General features: G+C 42.5%; 2 protein-coding genes across 6 annotated transcripts in view; one reads left to right on the top strand and one right to left on the bottom strand.

Moving 5' to 3' along the window:
• Positions 1-13,540, top strand: part of LOC311111016 (bifunctional heparan sulfate N-deacetylase/N-sulfotransferase 2-like) — a 177,791-nt gene extending 164,251 nt beyond the window's left edge. For all 5 annotated transcript variants that reach the window (XM_084153702.1, XM_084153703.1, XM_084153704.1 and 2 more), the window contains 8 exons: positions 9,825-9,953; positions 10,146-10,328; positions 10,508-10,604; positions 10,751-10,874; positions 11,171-11,345; positions 11,689-11,859; positions 12,054-12,266; positions 12,410-13,540. In XM_084153702.1, coding sequence (XP_084009828.1) covers positions 9,825-9,953; positions 10,146-10,328; positions 10,508-10,604; positions 10,751-10,874; positions 11,171-11,345; positions 11,689-11,859; positions 12,054-12,266; positions 12,410-12,535 — 1,218 coding nt within the window. In that variant the 3' untranslated portion in view covers positions 12,536-13,540. The remainder of the gene's footprint in view (positions 1-9,824; positions 9,954-10,145; positions 10,329-10,507; positions 10,605-10,750; positions 10,875-11,170; positions 11,346-11,688; positions 11,860-12,053; positions 12,267-12,409) is intronic.
• Positions 1-17,970, bottom strand: part of slc17a5 (solute carrier family 17 member 5) — a 583,343-nt gene that overhangs the window by 187,647 nt on the left and 377,726 nt on the right. The window lies entirely within an intron of this gene.

Here is a 17,970-nt window from a genome sequence, read left to right as displayed (position 1 = left end):
CACCCGTTGCTGACAGGTGTATAAAATCGAGCATACAGCCATGCAATCTCCATAGACAAACATTGGCAGTAGAATGGCCCGTACTGAAGAGGTCAGTGACTTTCAACATGGCACCGTCATATGATGCCACCTTTCCAACAAGTTCGTCAAATGTCTGCCCTGCTAGAGCTGCCCCGTCAACTGTAAGTGCTGTTAATGTGAAGTGGAAACATCTAGGAGCAACAACGGCTCAGCCGCAAAGTAGTAGGCCACACAAGCTCACAGAACGGGACCGCAGTGCTGAAGCGCGTAGTGCTTAAAAATCGTCTGTCCTCGGTTGCAACACTCACTACCGAGTTCCAAACTGCCTCTGGAAGCAACGTCAGCACTATTCGTCGGGAGCTTCATGAAATGGGTTTCCATGGCTGAGCAGCCACACACAAGCCTAGCATCACCATGTGCGATGCCAAGCATCGGCTGGAGTGGTGTAAAGCTCGCCGCCATTGGACTCTGGAGCAGTGGAAACGCGTTCTCTGGCGTGATGAATCACACTTCACCATCTGGCAGTCCGACGGACGAATCTGGGTTTGGCGGATGCCAGGAGAACGCTACCTGCCCGAATGCATAGATAGTGACAACTGTAAAGTTTGGTGGAGGAGGAATAATGGTCTGGGGCTGTTTTTCAATGGTTCGGGCTAGGCCCCTTAGTTCCAGTGAAGGGAAATCTTAATGCTACAGTATCCAATTACATTCTACACGATTCTGTGCTTCCAACTTTGTGGTAACAGTTAGGGGAAGGCCCTTTCTTGTTTCAGCATGACAATGCCCCCGTGCACAAAGCGAGGTCCATACAGAAATGGTTTGTCGAGATTGGTGTGGAAGAACTTGACTGGCCTGCACAGAGCCCTGACCTCAACCCCATCGAACACCTTTGGGATGAATTGGAACACCGACTGCGAGCCAGGCCTAATCGCCCAACATCAGTGCCCGACCTCACTAATGCTTTTGTGGCAGCAATGTTCCAACATCTAGTGGAAAGCCTTGCCAAAAGAGTGGAGGCTGTTATAGCAGCATATGGGGGACCAACTCCATATTAATGCCCATGATTTTGAAATGAGATGTTCAGGTGTCCACATACTTTTGATCATGTAATGTATAATTAAATAGATGTCCTTCCAAAATATTATAATTAAGGATGTTAAAAAGCAGCTTTTCTGCTTTTCTGCCTCTGCTTGGCCTGTTAGGAAACAACAGAGTGGTTTGGGTGTATGCTAATATTAGCTAACTATATATAAATGCCTGGAGCGTTTCAATTTTGGAGAATCTCTTATAAAATGGGTCAAAATCATGTATAGTAACCCTAGGTGTAAAATAGTAAATAATGGCTATTTCTCAGAAAGTTTTAAACTGTCAAGAGGAGTGAAACAAGGTTGTCCACTATCGGCATATCTATTTATTGTGGCCATCGAGATGTTAGCTATTAAAATCTGATCCAATAATAATATCAGAGGATTAGAAATACAGGGCTTAAAAACAAAGGTGTCATTGTACGCTGATGATTCATGTTTTCTTTTAAATCCACAACTAGAATCCCTCCACAGCCTCATAGAGGATCTAGATACATTTTCTAACCTCTCTGGATTACAACCAAATTATGACAAATGTACTATATTACGTATTGGATCACTAGAAAATACAATTTTTACATTACCATGTAGTTTACCAATAAAATGGTCTGATGGTGATGTGGATATACTCGGAATACATATCCCAAAGGAAATAAATGATCTCACTTCAATAAATTTGAATAGAAAGTTAGCAAAAATAGATAAGATCTTACTACCATGGAAAGGAAAATACCTGTCAATTTGTGGAAAAATCACCCTGATTAATTATTTAGTATTATCCCAGTTTACCTATTTGCTTATGGTTTTGCCTACGCCTAGCGAACAGTTTTTTTTAATTATATGAGAAAAAAATATTCAATTTTATTTGGAACGGCAAGCCAGACAAAATTAAAAGAGCATATTTATATAATGAATATGAATTCGGAGGACAGAAATGATTAAATATTAAAGCATTAGACCTATCACTAAAAGCTTCAGTCATACAAAAGTTATACTTAAATCCGAACTAGTTCTCAAGCAAATTAGTAAGATTGTCTCACCCAATGTTCAAGAAAGGCCTTTTTCCCTTTATTCAGTTTACAACCTCTCACTTTCAGTTATTTGAAAAGGAAATAATCTCCCAAATGTCACTATTTCTAAAACAAGCCATAGAAAGTTGGTTGCAATTTCGATTTAATCCTCCAGAAACAACAGAACAAATAATGCAACAAATATTGTGGTTAAATTCAAATATACTAATTGACAAAAAACCTTTATTTTTTGACAGAATGTTAAAAAAATGTATAATCTTCGTAAAATGATATCATCGGTAGGACTGGTGGAGTTATGTCGCACATGCAGCTAACAAAAACATATGGAAATGTCGGCTCTACCCAAAATTACAACCAAATAATTGCAGCCTTACCTTAAGTGGAAGAGGAAAGTGGAAGGGGGAGAAAGTAAGGAACTTGTCTGTCGGCCTTGCATTAAAGAACATAATTGGTTAAGGAAAACTGTGATAAATAAAAAAGTATATCAGTTTCACTTAAGGACCAAAGGATTGACAGCCGTCCCATATAGATTGCAAAATAGTTGGGAAGAGATCTTTGACGTACCGATCCCATGGCATAGTGTTTATGAACTGACACGCAAAACGACACCGGATTCAAAAATTAGAATCTTTCAATTTAAATTATTATATAAAATTCTTGCTACCAATAGAATGTTATTTATATGGGGGATACAATCTTCCCAGCTCTGCAGATTTTGCTGTGAAGAGACAGAATCATTAGATCATTTGTTTTGGTTCTGTCCATTTGTAGCTTGTTTTTGGACACAGGTCCAGGAATGACTAAAGGATTGCAATATTTACCTGGAACTAACCTTGCAGATAGCATTACTGGGTGATCTCAAAAGTCATAGTCAATCAATCAATAATATAATAATACTTTTAGCAAAAATGTTTATTTTTAATTCACAATCTGTAGAAGCAATGAGAATAGAAAGGTTCAGAACTTTTGTAAAACATCACAGTACGGTTGAAATATATATGGCAAATAACCCCATCCATATAGGATTTCTAAGAGATAGATGGGAGGTATTGAATAGAGTTTAAGGATGGGACTAATAACAAATAACAACAAATAATAACAAAGATAGCTAATAATGTAAGCATACTGTGTCCATAGTAAGTATATAGGTTGTATGTTGGGAGCTTTTGGGAAAGAGCACAGTTAGAAAGATATGGCATATAGAAGCAAACCGGATGGACATCATGAAAATGACCGGAGAGGTTGAGAGTAGAAGAAGTTCAGGAGCAAAAAATATATATATATATATATATATAATATAATTATTGTAAAATTAACTCTGTCCATAAGGTGTAGATAGTAAGTATAGACCGGAAGTAGAGGCCTGGGCATTGTTGTTCAATAATTTACTCCAAGTAGGGAAAGGATGGTGGGGTTGAAAAGTAATAAAGGGGAGTATATATATAAAAATAAAATAAAACATGGGGGATTGGAAGTGATGCAGACAATTACATTGATAGAAGATACAATCTATCTGCAATATTAAGCTGATCCATTCCCCCTGAAAAAATAAATAAAAAATAAATAAAAATAACATTAGCAAACTTCTTCTAAACAACCAGCAGGCCAACTCTTACAAACCACATAATTTTAAATAGACGTGACTAGCGAGATAGTTGTTGCATAGGCTTTATCCTTTTTTCTAACACCAGCTGTGGATTGCTTGGCTTGCTAGCTAGCTTGCTTGTGTGCAGTGAGCTCGTATTAGGGCTGTTGCGGTGACTGTATTACAGCCACACCGGCGGTCACGAGTCATGAAGGCAGTGAAATTCCACATGCGGTAATTAGGTTTCTCCAAGCTCTAATGCTGCTGCTGGTCATTAGTAGCCTACAAAACTTGCTAACTGCCTGGTACTCAGCACTCTATTGTCCCTCTAATAACTCTGACATCAATGCAAATGTATTCAAAAATCTAATCAAACACTTAATGAGAGCCCATGAGCTTATGTTGCGCAACATTTCTATAGGCTATGCAATTGTGCGAGAAAACAGAGTGATGGCCTCTACTAAAAAGAGGAGGATCCCATCAGCTTTCTATAGGCTAGGCCTACTATATTTATTTCTCAACTTTCCTAATATTAAGCACATTGCCTATATTTACAACAGGAGTATAGCCTACCTGGCTGGCATGAAAATAAACCATGGGGAAAAGCGTCCTCTATTCGCTATTTAAGTGCATAGATGACATGTATTTCTTTCCTGCTGCCCCTGTTTCGATACAGGTGCATGATAATGGTCCATTCTAAATCAAAACAAATTTCACACATATATTATTTAGTATATGTAAAGACGAGATTAAATCAAGAATAGTCTGATGGGTGACAACAGTAGCCTATCACTTGTGAATTATATATTATCACTTGAGAATGATGCCCAGCATAAGAAACAATGCCTTTAGTTTTTGTTGACTTTTTCGAATCATAGTCGCACACCTCATGTTTTAATAAGGTTTGTATCACAACTGAAGTGGCCAAATATCTTCTTAAAATGAAGCATATGAATCTGCTTTACAAAGGGTGTAGAGCCTAACTGGCATACATAAGCAGCGCGTGAGTTTCAAGTTTGCACATCTATCATTCCAGTGTTAATACTAATTGTAATTATTTTGCACTATGGCCTATTTATTGCCTTACCTCCATAACTTGCTACATTTGCACACACTGTATATACATTTTCTGTTGTATTTTTGACTATGTTTTGTTTTACCCCATATGTAACTCTGTTGTTTTTATCACACTGCTTTGCTTTATCTTGGCCAGGTCGCAGTTGTAATTGAGAACTTGTTCTCAACTGGCTTACCCGGTTAAATAAAGGTGAAATAAAAATATAAAAAAGTTTGGGGAAGATAATTTTCACCATAGAAATGCACCTTTTTATAATAAAATTGCATTTGCGGTCACTTTTGATAATGGTGTTTTCCGCTAATGGAACTTTTGCGCTTATAGCCTACTACCATGTGCGCATTTCTGCGCTTATAATGTGAAGAAATAGCCTAATAGTTTATCAACATCTTAAGCTAAACGTTCTGATCTGTTGCGTCAGCCACATTGCGTAAAAAATGTTTTGTGATGCTAGTGGTTATATTAATTTGGGATCTATCGCATCCCACAACTGTCCCAGACCATGTTTGGAATATTTATTTCTCGCACAGAATAGAATAGGTCAACTTTTGTACTATGGGGGATAGTAGATTGACATAGGCTAGTGCTTTTGCTGTTCGTTAGGCATACTCATCTTGTTGGCTGACGAAATGTCTTCAATATGCACCTCGCAATTGGATAAGGATGCGTGCAGTTGCGTCCCCGATGTGTCTGTCTTCACTTGTAGCCTGTGAGAAAGACCCGATCACGTGATGGAGTGTGTAGCACTCAGGCAGAAGGGCACAACGGCCACTGGCCGCAAAAGGCATGGATTTTCTTTGGGTGCATTACGACCACACAAAGGGGATGCCGCTGTGAAATTCTAGGCTAGCTCAACTGGTAGAGCACGGCGCTTGAAACGCCAAGGTAGTGGGTTCGAGCCCCGGGACCACCCATACACAAAAATGTATGCATGCATGACTGTAAGTCGCTTTGGATAAAAGCGTCTGCTAAATGGCATATTATTTATTTATTATTATCAAGTGCTTGTCAAATTGTGAATGAGTGACTGATGTAGTGTGTACAGCCTGCGCAAAAAACAAAGCAGAGCTCATGCCTTTCAACCAACTTTTTTCAAATCATCATTAGAGTCGCATCATGCAGCCTTACAATATATTAAAAATCAAAACATATACAGTGGGGAAAAAAAGTATTTAGTCAGCCACCAATTGTGCAAGTTCTCCCACTTAAAAAGATGAGAGAGACCTGTAATTTTCATCATAGGTACACGTCAACAGAAAATCACATTGTAGGATTTTTAATGAATTTATTTGCAAATTATGGTGGAAAATAAGTATTTGGTCAATAACAAAAGTTTCTCAATACTATGTTATATACCCTTTGTTGGCAATGACACAGGTTAAACATTTTCTGTAAGTCTTCACAAGGTTTTCACACACTGTTGCTGGTATTTTGGCCCATTCCTCCATGCAGATCTCCTCTAGAGCAGTGATGTTTTGGGGCTGTCGCTGGGCAACACGGACTTTCAACTCCCTCCAAAGATGTTCTATGGGGTTGAGATCTGGAGACTGGCTAGGCCACTCCAGGACCTTGAAATGCTTCTTACGAAGCCACTCCTTCATTGCCCGGGCGGTGTGTTTGGGATCATTGTCATGCTGAAAGACCCAGCCACGTTTCATCTTCAATACCCTTGCTGATGGAAGGAGGTTTTCACTCAAAATCTCACGATACATGGCCCCATTCATTCTTTCCTTTACACGGATCAGTCGTCCTAGTCCCTTTGCAGAAAAACAGCCCCAAAGCATGATGTTTCCACCCCCATGCTTCACAGTAGGTATGGTGTTCTTTGGATGCAACTCAGCATTCTTTGTCCTCCAAACACGACGAGTTGAGTTTTTACCAAAAAGTTATATTTTGGTTTCATCTGACCATATGACATTCTCCCAATCCTCTTCTGGATCATCCAAATGCACTCTAGCAAACTTCAGACGGGCCTGGACATGTACTGGCTTAAGCAGGGGGACACGTCTGGCACTGCAGGATTTGAGTCCCTGGCGGCGTAGTGTGTTACTGATGGTAGGCTTTGTTACTTTGGTCCCAGCTCTCTACAGGTCATTCACTAGGTCCCCCCGTGTGGTTCTGGGATTTTTGCTCACCGTTCTTGTGATCATTTTGACCCCACGGGGTGAGATCTTGCGTGGAGCCCCAGATTGAGGGAGATTATCAGTGGTCTTGTATGTCTTCCATTTCCTAATAATTGCTCCCACAGTTGATTTCTTCAAACCAAGCTGCTTACCTATTGCAGATTCAGTCTTCCCAGCCTGGTGCAGGTCTACAATTTTGTTTCTGGTGTCCTTTGACAGCTCTTTGGTCTTGGCCATAGTGGAGTTTGGAGTGTGACTGTTTGAGGTTGTGAACAGGTTTCTTTTATACTGATAACAAGTTCAAACAGGTGCCATTAATACAGGTAACGAGTGGAGGACAGAGGAGCCTCTTAAAGAAGAAGTTACAGGTCTGTGAGAGCCAGAAATCTTGCTTGTTTGTAGGTGACCAAATACTTATTTTCCACCATAATTTGCAAATAAATTCATAAAAAATCCTACAATGTGATTTTCAGGATTTTTTTTTCTCAATTTGTCTGTCATAGTTGACGTGTACCTATGATGAAAATTACAGGCCTCTCTCATCTTTTTAAGTGGGAGAACTTGCACAATTGGTGGCTGACTAAATACTTTTTTTCCCCACTGTAGCCCAACGTCTGTAGAACAACTAAAGTTACAGTGGGGAAAAAAAGTATTTAGTCAGCCACCAATTGTGCAAGTTCTCCCACTTAAAAAGATGAGAGGCCTGTAATTTTCATCATAGGTACACGTCAACTATGACAGACAAAATGAGAAAAGAAATTCCAGAAAATCACATTGTATGATTTTTAATGAATTTATTTGCAAATTATGGTGGAAAATAAGTATTTTGTCAATAACAAAAGTTTCTCAATACTTTGTTAAATACCCTTTGTTGGCAATGACACAGGTCAAACGTTTTCTGTAAGTCTTCACAAGGTTTTCACACACAGTTGCTGGTATTTTGGCCCATTCCTCCATGCAGATCTCCTCTAGAGCAGTGATGTTTTGGGGCTGTCGCTGGGCAACACAGACTTTCAACTCCCTCCAAAGATTTTCTATGGGGTTGAGATCTGGAGACTGGCTAGGCCACTCCAGGACCTTGAAATGCTTCTTACGAAGCCACTCCTTCGTTGCCCGGGCGGTGTGTTTGGGATCATTGTCATGCTGAAAGACCCAGCCACGTTTCATCTTCAATGCCCTTGCTGATGGAAGGAGGTTTTCACTCAAAATCTCACGATACATGGCCCCATTCATTCTTTCCTTTACACGGATCAGTCGTCCTGGTCCCTTTGCAGAAAAACAGCCCCAAAGCATGATGTTTCCACCCCCATGCTTCACAGTAGGTATGGTGTTCTTTGGATGCAACTCAGCATTCTTTGTCCTCCAAACACGACGAGTTGAGTTTTTACCAAAAAGTTATATTTTGGTTTCATCTGACCATATGACATTCTCCCAATCCTCTTCTGGATCATCCAAATGCACTCTAGCAAACTTCAGACGGGCCTGGACATGTACTGGCTTAAGCAGGGGGACACGTCTGGCACTGCAGGATTTGAGTCCCTGGCGGCGTAGTGTGTTACTGATGGTAGGCTTTGTTACTTTGGTCCCAGCTCTCTACAGGTCATTCACTAGGTCCCCCCGTGTGGTTCTGGGATTTTTGCTCACCGTTCTTGTGATCATTTTGACCCCACGGGGTGAGATCTTGCGTGGAGCCCCAGATTGAGGGAGATTATCAGTGGTCTTGTATGTCTTCCATTTCCTAATAATTGCTCCCACAGTTGATTTCTTCAAACCAAGCTGCTTACCTATTGCCGATTCAGTCTTCCCAGCCTGGTGCAGGTCTACAATTTTGTTTCGTGTGTCGTTTGACAGCTCTTTGGTCTTGGCCATAGTGGAGTTTGTAGTGTGACTGTTTGAGGTTGTGGACAGGTGTCTTTTATACTGATAACAAGTTCAAACAGGTGCCATTAATACAGGTAACGAGTGGAGGACAGAGGAGCCTCTTAAAGAAGAAGTTACAGGTCTGTGAGAGCCAGAAATCTTGCTTGTTTGTAGGTGACCAAATACTTATTTTCCACCATAATTTGCAAATAAATTCATTAAAAATCCTACAATGTGATTTTCTGGATTTTTTTTTCTCAATTTGTCTGTCATAGTTGATGTGTACCTATGATGAAAATTACAGGCCTCTCATCTTTTTAAGTGGGAGAACTTGCACAATTGGTGGCTGACTAAATACTTTTTTTCCCCACTGTACATGAATAACTCTAAATTAAGAATATAGGCATACCTATTTCTTTGTTAACCGATCAACACAGAATAGCCGCATGTGCGCACTCCCTCAAATCGTTTGGAGAAAATATCCTTTCTATTTTATTCAGCTTTGTTCAGTTGTATTCTTCATTCTATAAAATAATGCCACGGAATTCTAAGCAAATCTTGTCTGCTAAATGAACTAGTGTAGCCAACAGCCATTTGGTATAGCCAGATAAGGACCTAACATAAGGACAACTCAGAGTATACTATTCTGTTCTTCTGAAATAGACTACATTTTCTTAATATCATGCTTCTTTAGACCTGTCTAAAATAAATAATGGATTTATTGTGAAGGTGTAGGCTATAGACGTCAACAACATTATTTAGGTATAAGTTGACTGAGTATGAACTTTTAAAAGTGAGATTTTCACTGGCAGTTACTTTAAACTTCAATTTAAGTCGAATTTTCACTTCATCTCCCATTGACATCAATGATGAAAGTGAAAATATGATTTAAGCAGAAGAGGATTTGCCTCTCAGTGCTTACTGAGCGCACTCAAGGGCTTAGAGTTTATACAAAGGTGCAAAGGCCCTATTCATTATTAAAGTGGAGAGAAGGCAAGTTGGTTATTTTGATTTCTTTTTGACAGTTTCCCTCTGTCTCTGCAGGTGTTACCCAGACAGACATGTGGCCTCTTCACTCACACTATCTTCTATAACGAGTACCCAGGTGGATCCAAAGAGCTGGACAAGAGCATCAGGGGAGGGGAGCTGTTCCTCACTGTCCTCCTCAACCCTGTGAGTTCTAGTTTGCTCTGGAGATACTCTCCCTGTCATTACTGGAGCTGCTACCTATTTCAGGCCGCTGCTCTATCTGGAAGAATCTTAACTTGGAAAATTGAATTGTAACGAACAGACAGTGAAAAGTCTCACTTTCCTACTCACCTGTTGGATGGTCCTCTAACCCCCCCCCCCCCCCCCCCCCCACAGATCAGCATCTTCATGACCCACCTGTCTAACTATGGGAATGACCGGCTGGGCCTGTACACCTTTGAGTCCCTGGTGAAGTTTGTTCAGTGTTGGACCAACCTGCGGCTGCAGACCCTGCCCCCAACGCAGCTGGCTGACAAATACTTCCAGACCTTCCCTGAGGAGAGAGACCCCCTCTGGCAGGTTAGGGAACTGCAATTATCAATTATTATTATAGACATGGTAATGCATTGGTTGTTAGTTACTGTTTCCTATTTTAGTTTAAGTTTGGCCTATCATTTTATTTGAGTTTGCAATGAAATTACTTACTGATGAGCTATATATATTGGAGATCCTAATCGATCCCCTCTATCTGTCCTCAGAACCCATGTCAAGACAAGAGGCATAAAGACATCTGGTCGAAGGAAAAGACCTGTGATAGACTACCCAGGTTCTTGGTCATAGGCCCACAGAAAACAGGTGAGACCCTGTGGCCGGCCATTCTCCTCCGACATAACCTCTCTCGCTCTTCGCACACTCTCTCTTGGCCAGAATGTGTAGCATGATGGCATTTGTGGTGGTGAGTTTCAGTCTAACCAAAAGTGTATTCATATGTGTTATTTCAGGCACCACAGCCCTGCACTCGTTCCTGAGCCTCCACCCTGCCATCACCAGTAGCTTCCCCAGTCCTGTCACCTTTGAGGAGATCCAGTTCTTTAGCGGACCCAACTACGACAACGGCATTGACTGGTAAGACAACATTACTGCCCATTCTTTAAACACTCTAATGAAGCCTGTTGCCACCTCACCTCAACATTGCCTCTGTGTAGTTCCGTCATGCTTACTTGTAGTTTAGTCTTCCTCCATATTGCTCTCTTATCTAGTTCTCTCATATCAGTGAGAACATATAACAGTATGGTCTATTTGGTCCTAGGTGGAAAGGGACATGGCGCAGGAAGCCATTCAAAGTTATTGGGACATTTTATGTCATAAGCTCTCCACTGGCCCTCGGTAAACCAAACTGCTCTCTCCCCTCCTCTCTTCAGGTACATGGACTTCTACCCCTTCCCATCGAATGTCAGCACAGACTTCATATTTGAGAAAAGTGCCAATTACTTTGACACGGAGGTGGCCCCTAAGAGAGCGGCGGCCCTGCTATCCAGGGCCAAGATCCTGGCTGTGCTCATCAACCCAGCGGACCGCGCCTACTCCTGGTACCAGGTGGGTCTATCGCACTACACTGATCAGATTTACCAATGTTCAGGATCAGCTCTAACTACCTCAGCCATAATATGAACCATTAGGGTCATGAAATATAAACTGTTCCCAGACCATTTTGACCGTTAAGTGACCACACATGCTGAAGATACTGCTGGATGTAGAGTCATCTGTTTTTATTTTAGCTTCACCTGTGAGGTTTATTTGCTTGTAGTTACTATGTTACTTTAACAAGCAAGGTAGGTCAATTTTATCTTGTTACTTGATCCCTCTGAAGCCTGACCTCTGATAACCTTTGACTCATGGTGGCTGACCTTTGACCTTTCCCCTGTGTGTGACCCTGCAGCACCAGCGGGCTCATCAGGACCCAATGGCCATCAACCACACATTCCAGGAGGTGGTGACAGCGGGGCCTGCCTCCCCCCGAGAGCTGCTCATTCTGCAGAGACGCTGCCTTAAACCTGGGGCCTACGCCACACACCTGGAGCGCTGGCTACACCACTACCAGCCCAGCCAGGTAACACTTTACTGGAAATACACATACACATACACATACTATACGAGCACAGCTAGATACTGAAAACTACAGGAGACACCCCCAGTCACCAATTCAAAATCTGAAATATGGCTTCACAGTATTTTCCATGCTTGATCATGGCAGTACCACCTGTGTGAAGGCCCGAATGTGAGAAGTGTGATTCCTGTTTCCAGGTGCACATAGTGGACGGGTCCCAGCTGCGATCCAACCCTGCCCTGGTTATGGAGGGCATCCAGAGGTTCCTGGGGGTCACACCCATCTTCAACTACACCCAGGCTCTGACGTACGATGAAAGTAAAGGGTTCTGGTGCCAGAGGGTGGAAGGTGGACGACCCAAGTGTCTGGGCAAGAGTAAAGGCAGGAAATACCCTGACATGACCCCTGAGGTACAGTGACATCACACACGCAACATTATCCCCTGTTGCCAGCTTGCCATGATGCATTTAGTTTAACTTCTGTCATGTAGATATGTCTAAACAAGTGCCTCATACAGTCCTTACCTGACTGTTCTCTGCTGCGTGTATTACAGTCGCGTGCCTTCCTGACGGCGCATTACCGGGAGCACAACATGGAGCTGCTGAGGCTGCTGAACCGGCTGGGCCAGCCCCTGCCCGTCTGGCTGAGAGAGGAGCTGCAGAGCTCCAGCTGGAGCTGAGACTGGAACCACAGTCTGGAATGGAGCACTGGCCCACCCGGCCTGGCCCGGGGGGAAGAGGGCCCTGTTCACCCACACCAACACCAGTCACTACAGAGGGTGAACGAGGTGAGAAGGCGGGGGGACAGCCCCCTATCAGGACAATGGACTCCGAAGCGCCACTGTAGCAACCAAACCTCATGGGTGGAATAATGGCCTCTAATAAGGGAGTTCATGAGTTGGACTGCTGAAACAACCCTCGCTCTTTCACCTTGCAGTCGCACACATTGTCTTCATCCAGAAAGTAGAGGACTTGTCTAAGCCTGCAACCGGTTAGACTGACTGACGCCAGGGTCTGGTAGACTGAGAGGGGGGTCTAATGTCATCTCACCCCACTCTTTAACAAGAACTGACCTCACAGGATATCCTGTGGCCCTGTAGCGCATGAATGAGCCCGGCAACATGCGTGTGGTCACAAGCTCACACACACACTTCTCATTTCTTCAGAAGAATGATTGTAAAACATTGTACATTTTAAATCTGTTGTATATTTTGGGTGGGTGGGTGTGGGGGGGAAATGTGACAGAATAGACATTGACTAAACCAGACAGCGTACTGTAGTGCTCTGGACAGAGGCTTGTGCCGTAGGATGGATGTAGTGTATTAATCACAGGCCACATCTCCTCCAGACTCTCTGTGCATTCCACTACCCCAGAGCTGAGGCCATTGGAGTACATTCTGATAAACAAGCTGTCTACTATAGGCCCCACAAGTCTACAGAGAAACCACACACTTTAACATGCACTTTCCCCATCTCTCACATAGGTACCCAGCCAGTTTAGAGCTGTGTAGAGAGAGGAGGATGAGCTAGAGAGAGAGAAAAAGAGAGGGTATATGTCTCTGCCTGTGACTGTCCGTCTTAATAGGAGCTGCTGTCTTGTTTTGTTTTCTGTTTATTTTGTAAAAACTACAAAACAAAGACCAACGCTGTATCATCTCTAATAAACTCAGAGAGGTTGGAATGGATTGTTTTTGTCTTTTTATAGCTTCTGCATGTCTGTCAATGCAGGAGCCACTGTCATGTACCCCTCTGATGCTGCCAACAGAAGTCTGGCATGGAAACGGCAGTGCCTACAGTATTTGACGGACAGGAGAGTAGAGGTACATATTATAGTCTGCAGTATAGTAATTATACTCTTCGGAAGGCATATTTTCAATGGATTATTCCACTGGGTCTATCATTTAAGTGACAATGCCCGAGAAGCGGTGTTTGGAGGATATTGGCAAGGGTGTTGTTCGTCGATGGCCGGCAAACCCTGCCAATATATCCTCCAAACACTGGCTTCGAGGGCATTATCAATTTTATACAAGGGGTTACCGACATATTCAAATAATGATTGACATTTTAAATTAAAAACGTTATTTTGAGGAATTTATTCATACTATTTCATCCTTCCACAAGATATAGTCCCAACACAAATCTAGGGTTGCTACCCAAGCCGGCTGGTCGTTCGTTCTATATGTTCGGTTGCGAGAGGCGTGACCCAGTCGTTCAGTCTTTTTGTTATGTATCTATGGACGCGATTTAGGGTGTGTTCGTAAATTCAATCTGGAGTGCCAGAGTGCGCTCTGGGCGTTTGTAAATTCAGAGCGTTGTCAGATTGTCCGTTCGTAAATTCAGAGCGCTACTGGACGCTCTAGCGGAGGAGTAGGGTTAATCCGAGTGTTCTGACCTCACAACGGCACCCAAGCTAACTTGCTAGCTACTTCCAGACAAAAATGAGAGAACACCTCATTGACCATTTTACTCGCCCTAGCAGAGCTGGTTAGGCAGTTTTCATGTTATCCAGAGCGTTGGTGACTAACTGTGCTGCTGGCAACAATTTAGGGTGCGTTCGTAAATTCACTCTGGCTATCTACTCCGATTTCAGAGCGCAGAATAACTGACGAATTTACGAACGCTCAACACCCATTGAATATGGCCATTGTCAGTAAACGTCGGCATAAAAGCTTAATTCAATTGTTGCCAGCAGCAGTTGCAGTCACCAACGCTCTGGATAACAGCCTAACCAGCTCTGCTAGGGCGAGTGAGGTGTTCTCTCATTTGTATCTGGAAGTAGCTAGCAAGCTAGCCAACGTTAGCTTGGGTGCTTGACTGCCGTTGAGGCCAGAACGCTCGGATCAACCCTGCTCCTCGGCCAGAGCGTCCAGTGTTCTCTCTGAACGCTCCGAGAGCGAAACGCTCTGAATATACTAACGGACAATCTGACAAAGCTCTGAATTTACGAACGCCCAGAGGGCATTCTGAGCGCACTCTGGCACTCCAAATTGGATTTACAAAGGCACCCTTAATTACGCTTTTTTTGCCGACGTTTACTGACACCAGCCATATTCAGCTGGTGTTGAGAGTTCATAAATTAATCAGTTATTCTGCGCTCTGGCACACTCAGACGAGAGTGCTCTGAAATCGGAGTAGATAGCCAGAGTGAATTTACGCACCCTAAATGTTCCATTGGGTGGGTCTAAACCTGAGTTGGTTAAAACCACATTCCAGCCGGTGTCTATTCCATAAATTACCAGCTAAATCTATGACGTTAGCCTATCCACATGATTTCCTGCAAGACAGGAATGTCAGTGTTCTGCCATGGCCAGTGGTCCACTGTCTCATCAGCCCAGCCAGGCACTTTATAAACTTGATCTCCACTATAAAAAGCATCTAGACATTATCTCACATTTATTTTAGACTAACATTTAGTTTTCAACAGCGGAGATTTGTATAAACCTTGCTGTCTGTCTCTCTGACATTTGCAACATTGTTTCAACATTCAAATTCAAGCTCCAGCTGTCCCATAGTAATGAACATGTCGGGAAAAGACAGACAGGCAGGCAGCGTTTCTCAGCCAGTCGAAATCATGGATCAGCTGGCTTCATTTTTATGGATATATACAAATACATTTCAATTGAAAAAAGGTACAACGAAACGAAATGCAGCTAGTTTGCAGTCTTTCCAGCTTCAGTTTGAAGTGATTGTGTTAGCTGTGTTGTTGGCTAACTCTTCTGAACAACCGTGTCCTGACGAGTGTCGTATCGCGTAAGTGCTGGCAATTATTGCTGATAAACAAAGGAGTCCGCTCATACTGAACTTGGATCATAAGGTTTATTCATATCACAAGCTTCAGCATAAGTGACAGATGTCATGACATCCGGAGAGCGACGGCCCGGATTGCAATGGTCGCTCTGCCCTTTCTTTGTCTAGCCCCTACTTATAAACAATGCAAAAAGATGGGTGCTCCCTCTTCTGGCCAATCACCAGTCTCCCCTGGGGCGTCACCCCACAAACGCCACATTTGACCTAACATAAACAACATTCCATTTCTTCATGAAAACATTTAACAAAGGCATAATCCTAATACACGACACGAGTGAGCACATTTTCTATGCCAGGCGTAATCGCGCCTCATTAGCTCATTGTTATGGATGTATCCAAATAAATGTCACTAGAAAACAGCTTAAACAAACACAAATGCAGCTATTTGCTGTTATTCTGGCCGCACTGTTTTACGTGACCGTAAATTAGCCGTAGTTGGCTAGCAAGCAAGGAATAAGAACATTGCCAACCGGTATGACAATGGAACGTTTAGAACGAAAGACTGGGTCGCGTCTCTGGCAACCGAACCAATAGAACGAACGACCAGCCGGCTTGGGTAGCAACCCTAGATTTGTGTCAGGGCTATATCTTGTTGAAGGATGAAATAGTATGACTAAATTAATCAAAATAACGTTTTTAATGAAAATATGTCAATCATTATTTGAATATGTTGGTAACCCGTTGTATAAAAGTGATAATGCCCTCGAAGCCGGTGTTTGGACAACACTCATGCCAATATATCCTCCAAACACCGGCTTCTCAGGCATTATCACATAACTATCTCGCATGATGAATCAGTGTGAAACCTGTTAAATGGGCAGATCATGTTCATTATTCACGGTCCAGTGTTAACAAGGGACTTGACCTCAATTTCCGAAGTCCCTTAGCTGGATAGACTCCAGTAGCGGTGCATGGGTAAAATCCCCCCCCCCCCCAAAAAAGCCTTATTACAACCTATGTGTTGTGATAATTGCGTTGTTTGGTCTATAACCTGTTAATTCATATGCCTTGTGACCATGATCTAAAAGCCGAGACAATAAGAAGACACATTGGCAGAGTACATTTAACCACACCTTTGTTTTATCACAAAACCGGATAGCAACCTCTGTCCAGTGAAGTCCACAAAGCATATTGCATGTACAGTAAGACAGTTGCATGACCTACAGCAGGGTTCTTCAATTCCGGTCCTTTGGAGGGCCGAAACACCTCTGTTTATCATCCTCTCCTTCTAATCAGGGGCTAATTCAGACCTAGGACACCAGGTGAGTGCAATTAACTACCAGGTAGAAATAAAAAACAGAAGTGTTTCAGCCCTCCAGGACCGGAATTGAAGAACCCTGACCTACAGCATGGTCAAGCTAGTTAATGTTTCCGAAATTTTCAGACCACTAAACAACTATTGATTTAGAACCACGGAGTTACCTCAAGTCACAAAGAAAACAGGAGCTGCCTCTACTATTCCAGCACCATTTCAATTTCAACATTTCAACATCATCAAATGAATATGCCATTTAGCAAATCACCTCTGCTTTGTCTAATACAGTGACAACTAAAAGATACCAAAACCAAATTAGTCCAATCAACGTAAAGATGTGGCTGTCCGTGGTTCTGATTTCTGTGTGCGTGCGTGTGCGCGCGCGTTCGTGCAAGTAGAAAAACATGTTTACTCACCCAATGCCATCCTCTTTTTCATATTGACGAAATGGTCTATCACTCTGTCATACAGTACATGCTTTTATTTTTTGTTGTCCTAGGCAACGGGCGGCAACAATGTCAAACTATTTTGGACCAGACAGCATCAGATAGATGGCCTACACGTAGAGACAGAGGGGCGCTGTTTCGCTCGCTCGGATGCTTTCTCTTGTGAGATACATTCAGCCTGTTGCGAATTGAAGGAAAATGATGAAACACAGAGACGAAAGATATACTGTATATATATATATATTTATTTATTCATTTTTTGGGGAAGCCTGGCTTCCCTTGGCATCCACGCCACTGATAGACTCCCAGGGATTAGTCAAAACAGGCTAGATGAACTAGCAGAAAAAAGGAAATATACGCACCCAAGTGTCAGGTGCTGGACAGAAAAAATATATGAAAGAAGTAATGTACGCAACTCTAATATTGTGTAGTGGTTTGACACATACAAGATACATTTCGATCCTGGATGGATGGACTAGCACACGCTTGCAAGAAAATGAAAAAACGGACAACTTATGTTGAAATGTAATTTTTATTAAATACTTCTGATTGTTTCAATAATAACAAAGCTATGATGTTCTACTGACATTCAAACAAACACTTGATA

The sequence above is a fragment of the Coregonus lavaretus genome (assembly GCF_964263955.1).
Source record: "Coregonus lavaretus genome assembly, chromosome: 36".
Classification (NCBI taxonomy): Eukaryota; Metazoa; Chordata; class Actinopteri; order Salmoniformes; family Salmonidae; genus Coregonus; species Coregonus lavaretus.
This window is presented reverse-complemented; position numbering and strand designations above follow the sequence as displayed.